Raw genomic sequence first — 17,338 nt, 5'->3', positions numbered from 1 at the left:
CTATGCCCCGGGAGGAGAGGTGGAACCTCGTACTATCTAGTTTGTTCTAGGATCAATTTAATCTAATGGTTTATAATATTGGACATACCGATTTAAGTGAAAATTAAATAATAGATATTTTGCTTTTTTTTTTCTTAGAATTTTTAATAGTTGCTTTAATTTATTAGAGCACCACGTAGCAGTTTGAGAGCATTTTAAGAAATTTTAAAGGACTTAACACATGTAATTAGAATATTAACCACATAATATATATGCATGGGGCATATGGTATTATTTATTGCAGCTTCGTCCATGTTTATATACATCTAGAGAGAAATTAATTATGTGGCTAGCAAGCCATTAGATGTCTAATTAATAGCAATTAATTTTGACACCTATTTACAGTTGTTCATAGTAGCTCTTACATATTTATCTTACGACTTTGATTATCTGTTGATCCCCAATTTACTGATCACCATGACTCACATGAAAAAAAAACATGTACTACTTAGGATTTAGAATAGCTTATTTATATGATAGCTATTTGAGGGTACAAATGAATGAATTGACTTCTAAAAAGATAAACTGTTGTTTAAAAAAGACACTATTTAGAAACTTGAAAAGCGTGCAAACGAAAACCCAAACTATGGAATTGGGAAAAAAAAGAGGGTTAAACTCTCTTATAGCACGCTTGTCTTAGTAAAAGTTCTATTAATATTCGTTAATATTATGCTCACATTTATAACATAATGATTTCTTTCACCTGTACGAATAAATAGTACAAAATCCAAATATGACATAACACAATACATTATAATTATTCTATAATCAACTCTTAGTTTCAGGTTAAACAGAGCTAAGTGTTGGAAAAAATTCAACCCGCGGTGCTTAATTATTCTCTCACGGCATCACACCTTTAATTTACTTTACATGTTATTAATAAAATTAATCAACTCCATATATGACTTGATATGTGGCAAAGTGGTAGCGTAGCGGCGGTGGTAATCACCTTAGATGCCTTAGACACGACGCTTTGTCACGCGTACAAAAGGCAAAAGTGCAGACGTGCATTGTGTAGCGGGCCAAAAAAGAGAACTTCGAAAGCTTTATTTATAAGAAAACAATAGATCCGATGATTTAAATAATGGGTCCACCGGTTCTAGTGTAAGTGTAAATTAGTTAATATAGATTTTAAATTGTTAATTTAATGGGTACATAATATAATATAATAGTGTAGACTTTATTTTGAAACAATGCATTATTGGAGAATAATAGTCCAATGTAATAAAAAATAAATCCAGTGATTTAAATAATGAGTCCATCGGCTTAAATGCACGTACAAATTAGTTAATATAGATCTCAAATTGTTTATTTGATAGGTACACAATATAATTATGTAAACTTTATTTTTAAATAGTGCATTATTGGAAAATAATAGCACAAAGTAAACCCTCTTCCAACACTAATACTATTAAGACTAAATCAGTCTATTGGGAACTAATGAGTACACCGGTTTAAGTGGTAATTATTAATTTTATGGGTAACATATAATGGTCTAAATTTTACTTTTTAAAATTGTAGAGCTAATTTAGTTACATGCAAGTTGTACGATGGTAGATTCTATATTTGTAAAATTATGATTATTTAAAAAATATATATCCATATATAAATAGAAAAAAAGAAGAAAAAAGGGGAAAAAATAAGCGAAAGAAGCGTACGTACACATACGTACGTATGTATACAATATAATGTGTGAACTTTATTTTAAAATAGTGCATTATTTAAAAATAATAGTACAAAGTAATGAGTACACCGGTTTAAATGGAAATTATATTACATTATTAATTTAATGGGTAACATATAATGGTGTAAATTTTATTTTCAAAAATTGTAGAGCTAATTTAGTTACCTATGAGTTGTATGATGGTAGATTCTCTGTTTGTAAAATTATGATTATTTAAAAAATATATATCCATTATATAAATGGAAAAAAGAAAAAAAATAAGCGAAAGAAGCGTACGTACACGTACATATGTACACATATAACTGTGTAAACTTTATTTTAAAATAGTGTATTATTTAAACATAATAGTACAAAGTAATGAGTACACTAATTTAAATGAAAATTATCTTACATTATTATTAATTTAATGAGTAACAGATAATGATGTAAATTTTATTTTCAAAAATTGTAGAGATAATTTAGTTACCCCTGAGTTGTATGATGGTAGATTTTTTGTTTGTAAAATATAATTATTTAAAATATATATATCTATTATATAAATGGAAAAAGTAAAAAAAGGAAAAAAAGAATTGAAAGAAGAAGCGTACGCATGAATTATGATTATTTAAAAATATATATATCTATTATATAAATGGAAAAAAGAAGAAAAAATGAAAAAAAAAAGAGAAAGGAAAGAAGAAGCGTACGTACTTATATAAATGAAAAAAAGAAGAAAAACTGAAAAAAAACAGAGAAATGAAAGAATGTACGTACGTATATATCTAGGGAGGAGGAGAGGTGGGGCCCATAGTATTTGGTTTGGTTTATTTTAAGATCAATTTCATCTAACGGTGTATAATATTGGACCCACCAATTTAAGTGAAAATTAAGGGGTAGATGTTTTGCTTTTTTCTTAGAATTTCTAGGATTTTCTCTAATTTATTAGAGTGCCATGTGGCGACTTGAGAGCGTTTGTAGGAAGTTTAATGGACTTTTAGTATATAATAGATAATAGATATAACTGTATATCCCTTATGAAAATATGTGGAAATGCTTAAACCCGGGCGACCGGTGGGGGTGGAGCAGGATCGGGCGCTCCCCCCCCCCCCCACGCGCGCGCGTGATCCTGTGGGCCTATTAGGTGTCCCTATTCCCTCCTGCCATGTATCTCCACTACATACTCTATTGCAACAAATCACCTACATATTTTGGAAACCCTTTATTAAGGGAATTCGTTTCATTTTTTTTCCACAAAAAATGTTTCACCTAGTGTACTCACAATGTATCACTTTGTATAGATCTAATGTTGCAGTGAATTGAAACATTCTTTTGCAACAAATCACCCACATATTTTGGAAACCCTCTATTAACGAAATTCGTTTCATTTTTTTTGTTCCACGAAAAATATTTTACCTAGTGTACTCACAATGTTTCACTATGTATAGATCTAATGTTGCAGTGAATTGAAACATTCTTTTGCAAAAAATCACCCACATATTTTGGAAACCTCTGTTAAGGGAATTAGTTTCATTTTTTATTTCACCAAAAATGTTTCACCTAGTGTACTCACAATGTTTCACTATGTATAGATATAATGTTGAAGTGAATTGAAACATTCTTTTGCAACAAATCACCCACATATTTTGGAAACCCTCTATTAAGGGAATTCGTTTCATTTTTTGTTCCATCAAAAATGTTTCACCTAGTGTACTCACAATGTTTCGCTATGTATAGATCTAATGTTGCAGCGAATTGAAACATTCTTTTGTAACAAATCACCCACATATTTTGGAAACCCTCTATTAAGAGAATTCGTTTCATTTTTTGTTCCACAAAATGTTTCACCTAGTGTACTCACAATGTTTTGCTATGTATGGATTTAATGTTGCGGTGAAATGAAACATTCTTTTGCTATTTGTTGAAACATTGTTTTTATATAAGGTGAAACAACGCCCGATTTAAACTATTGAAACATTTTGGGGCAATTGTGTTTCTGCCCTTCTTTACGATTCAATTGTGATTTTACCCCTGCTTTTTAATTAGGGTTTGTGATTTTGCCCCTGTTTTTTTATTCCAAATTTTGATTAATCATTTTTTTTATTTTTATTCCAAATTTTGATTAATCTCGTATCGTGTTCTTATATGGACTCTTCTTTCAATATTGCTTATTTTTAATTTTAAATTTTAGCTATTTTTAGATTGTATTTCTCTTTGGACTCTTCTTTTCTTTTTTTTCCTGATTAATGTGGGAATTTTTAACCCCCACAGTGAACATGATGCTCTCTTTTAAGGTTGTTTTAATAATATAATAGATAGATAGATATTATCTCGATTATACATGAAAAAGGAATAAGGGCAACAATAATGTATATGGTAAAAGTAGTCTATAAAGATGGGACCCACATATATGAACTTTAACTATTGTAACCTTCACAATGTATATGAATAGTAAATAGTATTAGTAGGAGAGAAGATATAGAGACAAATAATATATTTTATTCTCTATGGGCAGCCCATATGCTTATGGGTAGCTTTTGTTATTTCTTCCCTATGGACTAGTTCCACAATGTTGCTAGGTGGCTGAATCAAATATTATATTGCTTATGGACCACTTTTGAAGTACATTGTGGATGCCCTAACAACTAGGAAGGAGAGGAAGTGCAAGTACGTAAACTCTTTGCTCACGGGGATGCTAACGGTTCCTGTGCTTTCCCAGAAACTGCGAATCCGAGACCATGTGTGCGATATCGTTCTGACTGCGACCCAAGACCGAAGATGGATTCTAATCTCTCGGGTGGACATCCACCCTTTTTTGCATGTCAACTAAATGATTACAAATAATTTTTAAAAAAATTTACAAGATAGATTATCACTTCACAAACATATAAGTTCAACTTCGACTTCTACAAATTGTAACAAAAATAACAAATTAAACTCTAACTAGCATACGTATATTCACAGTCAAATTTGTTATTTTTGTTACAACTTGTAGAAGTTGAATTTGAATTTGCATGTTTGTGAAGTGATATATTACATATTAACCTATTATGTCAAAATTTTTGAAAACTTTTCATAACTTTTTAGATAACATGTAATAAACAGGTGTATGTCCACCGGAGTGTTTAAAACAGTTTCCCCGCCTTGCTCACACCCCTAGCCTTGTGAGCTGCCGAGCCGATTCTTTATCTCTCGACCCGCTCAACAAAAGTCGATATCCAGTCCCTCACCAGCCACCTGTGGACCGAAGTCCCTCTCTCCTCCCACCACATTTGCTGGCCCTGCATGTTACCAAAAATTCAACAAGTCCTTTTCCTTTGTCCAGAAAATCAGATAAATTTCCAAAACTTATATTTGTTGATCCCTAATTCCGTTTGACTCTGTTCCACTTCCAGTAATACTCTAAAATTGTGACATATTTAATGGCACTAGTAATTAGTTTTAATATGATCTTTTTTTTTGTCCCTTGTTTAGGTTTTGATTGTTTGCGTATAGTTGCAGTTACCGGATTTACTTCTAAGCATGGATTTCTTGAAGATTCGTGAAGCTCAAGACCTTGAGCAAGGCAAGCCACCTTGGACATCTTGAGCCTATATTTGAACTTAATTATATTGCTTGCAAAATATTTATGCATTGATAGGATTGCACTTGAGCTATTTGCCCCATCTGCGAGGCAATCGGTGGACCTACCTAACTTGTTGCATTTGATTCTCCCTTGTTAATTGCCATATCATGTTTCCTTGAATCCACCTGTGTTGTGCCTCGGTATTCGTGCACTCTGTGTGAGTATCGACGGTCGCCCTCAAACTTAAAATCTGAGAAACGCCTTGACTAAAAACTTGGTTTACAAAAACATTGGAAAAACCCAAGCCTGGGTCGGTGCATTGTGAAAGAAAATGAGTTTTAAAAATAAAACTCACGACACAAGTCCATTCCTGGGCGGGATGCTTGTGCGGTCGCTTTGAAGGATTGATTCCTTTGGAATTACATCCGAGCATATAACAAGTGCGACCATATAGGTGAAATGGAACACCCCTGGCTGAGTAACTAGCTAGGCCAGGGAAACCTTGATGCCAAGGGACAAGTGGATTCGTCGGGGTGGTGTCAGGGAGAACCCCTAGGCTTCCTGGCACAGCATGGTCTGGGACCTAACCTGCTGTTGGTCTGAGACCCCTCTCGTTGGCATATGGTGACCCTGTGCCGGCTTTGGAAATGTCTTGTCGTGAAAACCTTAAAGTCACCAGACGTGGTTATTCTGCACGGGCTAGGTGACCTAGGTTAGTAATGTCATGTGGGTAAAGTGTACCCCTTTGCAGAGATTAACGAACTATTCGAACAGCTTTGCCCACGGTAATGGGCGGATGTGAGGTGATTCTTAGCGTAGTTTTTGCTTTACCCTGTTTTATGAAATGGTGTTGCCGTTTGGGAAACCTGATGTTTCAAAAAGCAAGTGGCTGTTAGGGAGACATTGGGACAGGGAATCCCTGGAAGTATCTGGTTGTTTGGAGGCAACCAAACTCTGAAAGATTGGAAAATTGGTTTGGTTTGGGAAACCAGCTTAGGCCAACTCTGGGAGGTGTGCAAATCTTGCAAATAAATTGGTTTACTTCTCACTCCCGACCGAGCTGAGACTTGTCTCACGCTGGTTGTGGAAAGCACATACTTAGATTGTTGAAAACTGGAAAACAAAATCGATTGCAAAAATAACGGTCCCCTTGAAGCTTGCAATAACCACCTAAGTTTCCCTGACTTGCTGTGTACGTAAGTAACCTTGCTCTCTCTATATATAGTTCTACCAACTTTGAAGGTGAAGTTGAAGTGAAGTAAAGATTAGGGTTTCGTCCTAGTTCCAAGCTATTGCCTGTGGTATTGGGTATTCATTCATTGGTTTCCACTGCCTTTGCTCCTGTTGTTGCTGCTTCCGCGTCGTCTGTTGCATTATCGGGTTCCCCTGAGAGCTGCAGCCTAAGTTAAGGTAAATAAGTCCTCTATTTAAATTCAAGATTGTAATGATTCATAATTGTCACCGTAGATACCAGCGCTATGTTCTGGGACTAGTACCGATATCGTGGTTTTGTAGGAAGTGGTTTGCGCCGTTTTTGCTACGACACGCTTCTATCAGGTGCTGTTGTATGGCGGTGCCGGATTGGGGTGTGACAATGGTTCTATCTTTTAAAATCTTAAGAGAACGAGATGACTATTCAATAAAATTTAATGAAAATCCACCTGCTAGTGTATCATCGATGTAAGTAATAAAGGCAAAGTAACAAGGATAGTGTATCTTGATAGCCGTGAAACTTATATAAAATACATTGGAGATACCGATCAGAAACATTTTTGGCATCTATAAATAAATCTAAAAATTGAAACTGTATGTGGATAGGATTATGAGAAAAAATGACGCAAAAGCTTGGTCATTCACATACTTGATATATTTGTGCTAGAGTTCTTCTATCTGTTTTTGAACTATACCGCTGTTAGTTTACTCGCAAGTTGTGATCCCTCTCAAACCCTGTGGGACGGATGGTAGCATTGGACAATCTGATATGACCAGGGAGCTCAGAGCAGTGCATTCCAGTAAGTCCGTTAAATTTTGGAACTTCTGGCATCCAATAACTGACAATCTTTTGAGTGCAGTAAGATTTTCCATACCCGGCGGTAAGTTCTCCAGTTCATCACATCCAGAAATCTTTAACTCCTCAAGGTTAGAAAGCATCGTTAGACCCTCACAATTTGATGATGCTGATAGCTCTTCACACAGTGAAATAGATAGGCTTTTTAGACTCCTAGCAACACCTGCCAATCCTTCTCTGCCAAGCAATTCGTGAGGACTCATCAATAGAGTCAGCTTTTCAATATTAAGATTCATCGACAGCTTGTGAAATTTTGGGCATTGGATAATTGACAACTCTTTAAGATGTTCACATATAGCACCATTTTCCACCGGCCAACATTGTAGGTTAACCATATGAGAAAAGACGATCTTCTTTAGAGAACGGAATGTATCAGCATTCAGTTCACCGTGTAGCTCACTGCTGACATTTTTTATGGCATTCATTCCACTGATCTCTAGAGTCTCAAGTTGATGTAGCTGCCCAAGCGGCGGGAGACTGCTGCACTTCAGATTAATCAATCTGATGATTCTGATCTGAGTGAGCTTCTTAAGTTGTGGATTTGTGTTGGCCATCCAGCACGGGAACGTTTCCCCTGCATAAGAAATGATCTCCAGTATTTTCAACCCTGGGTTGGGCTCTAGACAGTCCAGTAGCTCCTTCACTTCAGAACTTGATTTTCTGTTTTCAGCATCCATATTGCAATTAAGTGTCAAATGCTCGAGCTCATGTTTCTTTTGCAGTTGTATTTTCTCGGCATCCTCATTGGAAATATTTGCAATGTTTTCCAAACCCAGTCTTTTCAATTTTACCAAATCCCGCAGCTCCAATATGGGATTGTTGTCACCACTGGTTGCAATGTACCTTGGCAATGCTTCAATCTTGGTTAGTGCACTCAGCCCACAAGGCATTTTATCCAGTGAGGGACATTCCAGTACATTTAGCTCCTTCACATTTTTCAAGTTGCTTATATCCTGAGGCATCTCGGATAGATAGTAGCAACCTTCTAGGTCTAACCTTTGTAAACTTGTCACGGATCCTATATTTTGTGGTAGTTTGGTAAGCTTTTCACAGCGTGATAGCTGCAAGGTTTGCAACAGTCGGAGCGAACAAATTGAATCAGGCAGTTTTCCAATATCAGTTTGAGAAAGATTGAGGTACCTCAAAGAGTGAATTTTGCCAATATAATCTGGAACTGTCGCAATGCATGTTTGAGAAATGTTGAGGGATACCAGGTACTGAAGTCTGCCAATTGATTCAGGCAGTTTGTCAATATCGGTTTGGGAAAGGTTCAGATACCTCAGATTTGAGAGCATTTCGACTTTCTCAGGCAACTTATTGATCTTGGTTGCCTGCAGGTCCAATACACGCAAGTATGTGAGATAGCGGCAGTAATCAGAAGGGATCTCTTTGATTTCAGACTTCTGACCAGACAAGACCATCTTCTGCGTTCTGAGTAGGATCAGCGTCCTCAAATCTGTGTGCGCAGTCAGCGACCCTGGGAGCTCCGTAGTTGTATGATCAACTGTGAGAGACATATATCTGATATTGGAATGTTCTTTCAAAGCAGCAGAATGATCACCCACAATAGCTTTATATAGTTCTTGCCCTTTGTGCCGTGCAAGGATGTGCAATACTCGATGCATCATGCATCCTCTTCTGATTCCCCCATTAGACCCAGGATTATTGACAAGATCAAAGCATTCACTCTGAAGCCTGCTGATATCACCATCCACTTGGGCTTCCCTGCTTGTAGTCTGTGTTAAACCTTCAGCAACCATCAGGCTAATCATCTCGTCAGTATCAAAGATGTGATGATATGGGAACAAGGAGCAGTAGAGGAAGCACCGCTTCAGATGTGGTGGAAGATGGTTATAGCTGGCCTCAGCGATGTGCAGCAGTCCTTGGTTGCCAGCACACATCATATCAAACTGTTTTAGTGGATCAGCAACCTCGTTTGCACAGATAGATTCAAGAGAAGAGCTCAAGAACTTTATGATGGTGGGCAAACCGCTGCATTTCTCTGCGACCTTCCTCTTACTCAATTCTTTAGCCGCAGCAGTAGACACGGTAGCGTTGCTACTGCCACCGCCGAGCAACTTCTCAGGCAGCTCCCCATTGATCGTTTGGAGCATCTCCAAGGTATGCTCCACCGAGAACGGGTGCAGGTGGTAGATTACTGCAGAGCTTATAGCAGCAGCCGCCGCAGGAATCCTGGTAGTGACGATGATTTTGGTCTTTTGCGTGCAATTGCCGTAGAGGAGATCCATCAGTTCCTTCCACTTACGAGGGTCTTCGTTCCAGACGCCATCGAGCACAAGCAAATGCTTCTTATTGATCAAGCCTTCATTTAGATCTGAATTTAGAGACCACCAGAAGCTTTCAGCATCTTCGCCTGCCTTCAATTGATCGCTCAGCTTAGACATCACCTGCCGATAAATCCATTCTGGATTGAAATCTTGGGACACTGTAACCCAAAGAGAGTAGTTGAAGCCATGCGTAGTAGCACTACACATTTCGCACAGCAGATGCCTGGTGAGCTTCGTCTTCCCGGCCCCGGCCATTCCTACAATTACGACCACTTTCGTTCCAGGATGTTCGAGGATCTGCCGTACCTTACATCTGTCCTGTTCTCTTCCTTTGACAAGGAGGTTGGCTTCTTTTTGATCGGCAAGAGACCACGTATCGTCGGGGTCAGCGCCGAGACCAGGCTCTGGCTGCTGGTGCTCCGGCGGCGGCAGGAGATCGGCGACGTAGGTACTGAAGAGGCGGAGAAGCATCCTCACGTCCTTCACGGCCTCTTCCAACTTTCTGGCGATCTTGGGGCGCAGCTCTAGCGGCTGCGGCAAAAGCTTTTCCTGCAGCAGGGAAGACGAACGGGCCGAGAGAAACGCGAAAACACCATATGCCGCCATCCCCATCAGAGCCACCGAACGCACGCGGTGCATGAACGGGGAGCGGCGGGCGCTGGCGGAGTAGCTATCGAGGGCTTGGTCGACGGTGAACGTGACGCGGCGAAGGTCTGCGAGGAAGAGGGAGTAGGCGGCGCGGGCGGAGTTGCCGCTGTCGACGACGACCAGCGGCTCCGCGTGAGCCATCTTGCGCTGCACCTTCTCGAGGACGGTGTACAACTCCTGCAACTCCAACTCCGCACCGGCCGGCCAGTCGCCGCCGTCCCTCATCGCCGCCATCTTCTGCAGCAAGCTATACACCTCCAGCTCCGACATCCTGCGGCCGCCCACCGTTCGCTTCTTCTCTACGACAGGTACAACGCCGCCACTCCGTCCGATCTGGTGGGAACTCGAGAAGGTAATAATCAGGAAATGAAAAGAACATCAGAAAACAAGAATAAGAAGAGGAAGAGGAGGAGGAGGAGAAAGAGCTAGCTCAATTTTACCACTCAAGTGCTCAACTATGCCGCCAGAGCTGCGAAATGCACTTTCCCCTCCTTTTCTCTGATAAGTTTGTGGACGTTTTTGCCCCTAGATCCACACTAGGGAGGATCGAGATCTGTCGCTCGGAGGCAGCTCGTGCAGAGCAGCGCGCCTCACCTCGCCGTCGCCGTGGCCGGCTACGGGCGCCGAACAGCAGCCTCCAGCCGACTTTGTTAACTCCAGACGACCGCCGCTCCAGAGGAGGCGACGGTGGCCGACCGCCGGCAACTCTTCGCCGCCCTCGTCGACTCCCGCCGGCCGCCAACTCCTGAACCAGACGGTCTATGTTCTGGGGAAACAGACAGGGATACTTTGCGTTGGCAACAGTGGTTGCTCACTTGCTTGTGCAGTGGAAAACTTGCCACACAGGACAGAACACTGCTGGACTTTTTTTTTTTTTTTTTTTTTTTGCGGGGAGAACACTGCTGGACTTGATGCTAGAGAATGCCCTGCAAATGTCTTTGAACTGGAGTGGAATTGCATGGCGGCTACTACATAAATTCTGTCTAGATGATGTGCAGTACTCTATTATGTTGATGTTTAGAGCTTAGAATTGTGAGTTAGGATGGTTTATCTTTACTGTATGAACCTTGATTGTAATATGGCAAATCCCAGGGAGGCAGGGATCATATTTTCCATCAGCTTTTTTTTTAATTTTTTTCAATATATTAGAAGAAAGCAAAGTTTTCGTTACACAACGCAATCGGCTGGATGTCCATTGCCAGAGGACAAGGAAAAAAGAGAAAATACAAAAGGATTGCTAAAGACAGGAAACTACTACTAGAGAAACGTTGCTCCTATAGAGAGGGAGGGTGGTGGCAGAGCCCCACTACGCTCCCAACAAGTCCCCAAAGGCCGCGGTGCTAGCAGAAGACCACAGACGGTCTTCCTGGAGGATGGACTCGAGAACCACAGAGACTGAGAAAGGAGTTGAAAACCCTAGAATTCCACTCTTTTCACAACTGCCAAGAGACCAGAAGAACTACGGAGTCGAAGCTCACTTGAAGATACTCAGGCAGACAGGCCCTAGAGGTCGGCTACCAAGCTTGGAGCGAGTCACCACGGGACGAAGTGGGGTAGCCTAACCAGGAATAGACAACACAAGATGCTAGACCTACTGAGCGAACACACAATCAAGGATAATGTGGTTCGCTGTCTCAGGATCTTGAGCGTAGACGGGGCAGACCAAATGACTATCGATACCTAGCTTTTGCAGAAGGTCAGCCATCCAGCAACGCTACTGAAACGCCAACCAGAGGAAGAGCTTGCATTTAGCAGGGCCTTTTGCATGCCAGAGCACATCGACGCAAGCTAAGGAGTGTTGCCCAAGGAAGAAAACCTGGTAGGCTGAGCGGGCCGAATAACGCTGGTCACTGATCCAACGCCAAACAAGACGATCCGTCATGCCTGGCGAGAGCTGGATAGGGAGCACTGCATCCTAGAGCATCAGGAATTGGGAGATGACTGGTACGGTGAGAGCGTCACGGATGTCCCCTACCTAGGAGTTGCCCACGAGGATAGAGGCGACCGTACCCAAAGCCCGAAGATAAGGAAGCACTGCAAGAGGAGGAGCCCACCGAGCGACCCTCAATCCACCTGTCCGTCAAAAATTAGTTGGTTGTATGCAAAGTTGCAAACTGAGAAAATGTATTTGCCCGGTTTTGCATTTAATTTGTTGTTTTCGATACCTCCTGTCCTAAACTATTAGATGAGATGGCAGAGCATCAGGGTCGTTCCTGGGCCGAAACGAGAGGGGCGACGGGCTAGGGCCCATGAAATTTAGGCCTCTACTTGCTCGACGGCGGCGGTGCCAGCGCCTCCCTCTGCCTGCAGCCGCGGCCGACACTTCACCCGCCGAACACGGCGACGGCGACCCGACCGCGCCAGGGGGGAAAAGTACACGCAAGGTCCCTCAACTTGTTAGCCAGATACAAAATCGTCCCTCAACCGCAAAACCGGACATCCGGCGTCCCCCAACTTACAAAACCGGTCATAATAGGTCCCTCGGTGGTTTTCACCCTGGTTTTGTCCCACGTGGCGGCTGACTCAGCGTGAGACCCACGTGGACCCCACATGTCAGTAAGCCACGTCAGCACTCTTTCTCTCTTTCTCTATTTCTCTCCTTTCCTCTCGCTCTCTGCTCTCGCACAGGAGGCAGCGTGCGGCCGAAGGGTGGTGCGGCCGGCGACAACGGCTCTCGGGTGGCGGCGCGCGAGCTCAGGCCGGTGCGAGCTCGCCGGCCTCCCCGTCCCCCTCGTGCGGTCAGCTATGGTGGCACGCGGCTGCGGCCATCATAGCTGATGCGGAGAGGAGAGCCGGTGCGGCGGCGGCGGCGGCGACGTCACCGACGCGGTGGGGAAGAGGGTCGGCGCGGCGGAGAGGAGGAGCGGCGGCGGAGCTGGAGCCACACGCGCGGCCGGCGGAGGCGGAATCGGCGGTGGCGCGGGGAGGCCGGTGAGCTCCTCCCAAGTCCAAATCCGGCGGCGAGGCGGGAGGAACGCGGTGACGACGGCGGGGAGGCATGGGGAGGCCGGCGTCGGCGTCGAGGCGTGACGAATGCGTCGGCGTTGGCTCAGGGGAGCAAGGCGGCGGCATCAGCTTCCTTTCCGTGCTCACCGACGAGAAGCGGCGGGTGACCGCGGCGGCCGAGCTGGAGCCACACGCGCGGCCGGCGGAGGCGCGGGGAGGCTAGCGAGCTCGTCAGCTAGGCGGTGGCGACGAGGCAGGAGGAACGCGTCGGCGTCGGCTTGGCGGTGGTGGCGAGGCGGGAGGAACGCAGCGACGACGGCGACGCCATGACGGCGCTCGAGGACCGAAGCCGCGACGCCCTCGACGGCTGCCACCCGCGCCCAGCTCCTTTCCTGGTGGCTGAGGCTGGGGGAGACGTCGACACCGTCTTCCTCGGCTTCGTCTACAACCACGCGCCGCCACCGTCCTTACCGCCGCCCGTCCCGTGCCTGTCTGTTGGGCGCCACGACCACGCTGGGTTGCCGCCGCCCTCCCCTTCTCCCGTGTCGCCGCCGCCGCGTCGCCGGTCGGCGGTCGTCGGACCTCCTCTCCCGCCTCACCCCGGCGACCTCCCCACCCACCGCCCGGCCCGCCCAGCCTGCCGAGAGGAGATAAGTGAGAGAGAGAGAGGGAGAGGAAAGATAGAGAGAGGTGATGACATGGCTTACTGACATGTGGGGCCACGTGGATCCCACGCTGAGTCAGCCACCACGTGGGATAAAACCGGGGTCAAAACCGCCAAGGGACCTATTGTGACCGGTTTTGTAAGTTGGGGGACGCCGGATGTCCAGTTTTGCGGTTGAGGAACGATTTTGTATCTGGCTAACAAGTTGAGGGACCTTGCGTGTACTTTTCCCGCGCCAGGGCCTCCCTCCACTCGCAGTCTCCCACGACTGTCGGCCCAATAGCCGCGGCCCAATTAAGCACGACGCATTGTTAGGGTTTCTAGTTTTTTTGTGCAAATTACAATCTTACCCCTCCCGGAGATCTCTACCGATCGGGGAAAGTCTAGTACTCTGGTAATGGTACGAGGAAAGAGAAGAGCAACACAAGTAGAGTAGTTGTAGAGGCATCCACCATGTCCACTCCTGAAGCTGAAGCTGAAGGTGAAGGTGGATGCATCCTCTTCTCCAAGTACATCGACGACGGCATCCTCACCCCTCTCCTCTCCAGCCTGCAGGTCATCGGCGACGCCAAGAGCTTCCGCGGCGCTGAGAGCAGCTCCGACCTCGCTCAGCTCGACAGCATCCGTGACATGATGAGAGAACTCCAAGCTATCTTTGTCAAGATGGGCGAGAATGAGAGGCGCATCGTCCACCTCTTCGACCCCATCGAGGAGCTCGTCGACGACGTACTCAATTCCCTCGCCGCCGGCGGCGAGATCTCCACGCTCCAGCCGAAGCTCGCCGGTGTCGGAGTACAGATTGGCATCATCAGGGAGGCAATCTCAGGATCCTATAAGATAAAGATACAAGAGGAACCATCTCCGGACAGAGGAAGGGATGTGGAGGATTCGGCTTCTGCGCCGACGATGGCAGGGATAAGGAGATGTGTCCGTGACGGCGAGCAGATGGCGCACCTGCGGCGAGCCGTGCACGGTATGGATGAGCAGTTGAGGCATTGCCTCCTCTGCCTTGCAGCCTTCCCCGAGGGCGCCGTCATAAAAAAGCGGCTCCTCATCCACTGGTGGATCGGCGAAAAGTTCGTGTCATCCTTGGAGGACGGCAATGAGTTGTTCCAGCAGCTCGTCGACTTGCGGTTCGTGCGCACAGTCCGCCGCCGGGGGCACTGCGACACCGCCCACGCGTGCACCGTGCACCCGTGGATCCGCAGGATGCTCGTGGCCGTTGCAAGGAGCAGCGCGTTCTTGGAGATTGATCCGGATGGCAATGGCGCCTCCGCCTCAAACAACGATTTCTCTAGGACGCACCGCGCATGCCTGCACGATGGCGGGCTGCTCCAGGGCTCCAGGTTCCACCCGCAGCTCTCCACGATCTACAACGTTGGCCAGAGCTATGTCAAGCTGAGCACCGCGTGGTTCACCTACAGATCGCAACTCGGCACGGTGCAGCTCGGGCAGTGGCGGGTGGCTGACCCAGTCGACCAGATTGCCTATCCAAGGAAGAGCCACATCGAGCTGATCGACGACCACCACCTCAAGGGGATCGGGGCGTGCAAGAACCTGAGGTACCTCAGCTTGAGAGGCATATCGAGAATTATGGCCATCCCGGCTGCCATTGGAGAACTGGCCGAGCTGGTCGTGTTGGATCTCAGGGCGTGCCACGATCTGCAGGTGCTGGCAAAGGAGATCACCAAGCTGCAGAAGCTCCAGTATCTGGATGTCTCCGAGTGCTACCTGCTCGTTGATATGCCCGAGGGATTCAACAAGATGTCTCAGCTCCAAGTCCTCAAAGGGTTTTTGGTAGTAAACTCTAACAAAAGAAACACCTGCAATCTGGGCGAGTTGGTAAGCTTGAGCAACCTTCGCAAACTTAGCATCAGTGTTAGCAAGAAACTGAAGCGTGCAGAAGATGAGCTGAAAGTGCTTGCCAATTTTGCCAGTCTCGCATCACTGAAGATTACATGGGGAATGGTATCTCCACGAGATGCTGCCGACGAATCAGATGCTGCAAAATTTAACCTTGTTCTTCCCTCTAATCTTTCAAAGCTGGATCTCTACTGCTTCCCGTCGAGACAATTTGGGACGATTAGTTCTGACAGTTTAAAGAAACTGTATTTTACTGGTGGGAAGTTGCATAGTCTGGAAATTCAGAATGGGGAGTGCAAAGTAGAGGTGCTGCGCTTGAGATGCCTCAAGGATCTGCAGTTTTGTTGGGAGGAATTGCGTGAACTGTATCCAATGCTGGAGTTTGTCGAAGCTCAGCACTGCTCAGGAGTAGCTAATTGGCCGCTAGACAACAATAAAGTATGGACGAAGGATGCTGAAACCAGTAATGCTGCTTCTGCACAGTCTGAAGAACCAACTGCGCCTGATGTTTGTCCTGAAATTGTGGAAGAGGGATAAAAGCAAAAACATAGTTAAGCCGGTGTGTTTTTTTAGAGAGAACTGCCGGTGTGTAAGTTAAGCCATGCAAGGTGACTTTTAAAAAACTAGCTGGGTGGTCCGCGCAATTCTGCGGCTAGCACCCAAACAAAATCATATATTTTTTTAGTATGATTTTACTTAAAATTTATTAAATATCTATGTCGTTGTCTTAAGATTTTGAAAATCCAAATCTTATCATCCCTATATTTCTAATTATATAGTTTTTAAAAGTCACACCAGTTGCTACCCTTTACTTCTGTCATATGCTTCTTTATTTGCTTGCTCAATCTACCACTATTTCTATTTATTCTCCCTGAAACCTTTAAAAATTGAATTTTGTAGTTTTTAGAGTTTAATGTTTTGTTGGGTTTCATTTTTATAATTTCTAGAAGTCCCGTCAAACGCTGCCATTATACTCCTCTATGGCCCGTCCACTGTCTTTTCTCTTTATTGTCATTGGGATTTTAAAAATAAAACATAATTATCGTTCGGGTTCATTTTTTACTTTATAGAAGTCCCGCCAAACCGTCAGCGGCTTTGCCATTGTACTCCTTTGTGGCTCACCTGCTGCCTTCCTTCTTTATTGTCACCAAGATTTTAAAATCGAACATGATTATCATTGGGTTTTTTTATTTTTTGAAAGTTCCGAACCTTTAAAAATTGGTCCTTATAGTTTTTAGAGTTTATTGTCTTGTTGGGTTTTATTTTTTATAATTTTTATAAGTCCCGTCAAACGATGCCACTATACTCCTCCACGACCCATCCGCCGCCTACTCTTTATTGTCATTGGGATTCTAAAAGTCGAACATAATTATCATTAGAATTCATTTTTTATTTTTTATTTTCTAGAAGTCTCGCCAACCGTCAGCGGCTCTGCAACTACACTCCTATACACCCCGTCTGCTGCTTCTCCTTTTGATTGCCATTGAGATTTTAAATATCGAATATTATTATCAATGGGATTTATTTATTTTTAATTTCTAGAAGTCCCAGCAACCGCCTTGCCCGTTAGCTTCACGGTCTGCCTGTCGTTCCTCCT

At 44.4% G+C, this 17,338-nt stretch overlaps 2 protein-coding genes across 3 annotated transcripts; one reads left to right on the top strand and one right to left on the bottom strand.

Moving 5' to 3' along the window:
* Positions 1 to 6,963: 6,963 nt before the first annotated feature.
* On the bottom strand, positions 6,964 to 11,073 carry LOC4350998 (putative disease resistance protein RGA4). The gene is made up of 2 exons (XM_015762357.3): positions 10,709 to 11,073; positions 6,964 to 10,601 (listed from the first exon to the last, which is right to left on the bottom strand). The coding sequence occupies exon 2, from the start codon at positions 10,536 to 10,538 to the stop codon at positions 7,182 to 7,184; it is 3,357 nt and encodes a 1,118-aa protein (XP_015617843.1). The 5' UTR covers positions 10,539 to 10,601; positions 10,709 to 11,073; the 3' UTR covers positions 6,964 to 7,181.
* Positions 11,074 to 14,293: 3,220 nt separating this feature from the next.
* LOC4350997 (disease resistance RPP13-like protein 4) lies at positions 14,294 to 16,512 on the top strand. 2 transcript variants are annotated; one of them, XM_015761565.3, is made up of 2 exons: positions 14,294 to 14,359; positions 14,427 to 16,512. In XM_015761565.3, exon 2 carries the CDS (start codon positions 14,509 to 14,511, stop codon positions 16,276 to 16,278), a length of 1,770 nt encoding a protein of 589 aa, XP_015617051.1. In that variant the 5' UTR covers positions 14,294 to 14,359; positions 14,427 to 14,508; the 3' UTR covers positions 16,279 to 16,512. The 2 variants fall into 2 exon arrangements, with proteins under 2 accessions (XP_015617051.1, XP_015617050.1); XM_015761564.3 differs by having other exon boundaries at positions 14,294 to 16,512.
* Positions 16,513 to 17,338: the final 826 nt, after the last annotated feature.

The sequence above is a fragment of the Oryza sativa genome, chromosome 11, assembly GCF_034140825.1.
Source record: "Oryza sativa Japonica Group chromosome 11, ASM3414082v1".
In the NCBI taxonomy this organism is placed as follows: domain Eukaryota; kingdom Viridiplantae; phylum Streptophyta; class Magnoliopsida; order Poales; family Poaceae; genus Oryza; species Oryza sativa.
Note: the sequence above shows the minus strand (reverse complement) of the source record. Positions and strands in the feature narration are given on the sequence as shown.

Excerpts from the sequence above, each read along its gene's own strand:
- LOC4350998 (XM_015762357.3), bottom strand. The coding sequence starts at position 10,538 with ATGTCGGAGCTGGAGGTGTATAGCTTGCTGCAGAAGATGGCGGCGATG.
- LOC4350997 (XM_015761564.3), top strand. The coding sequence starts at position 14,332 with ATGTCCACTCCTGAAGCTGAAGCTGAAGGTGAAGGTGGATGCATCCTC.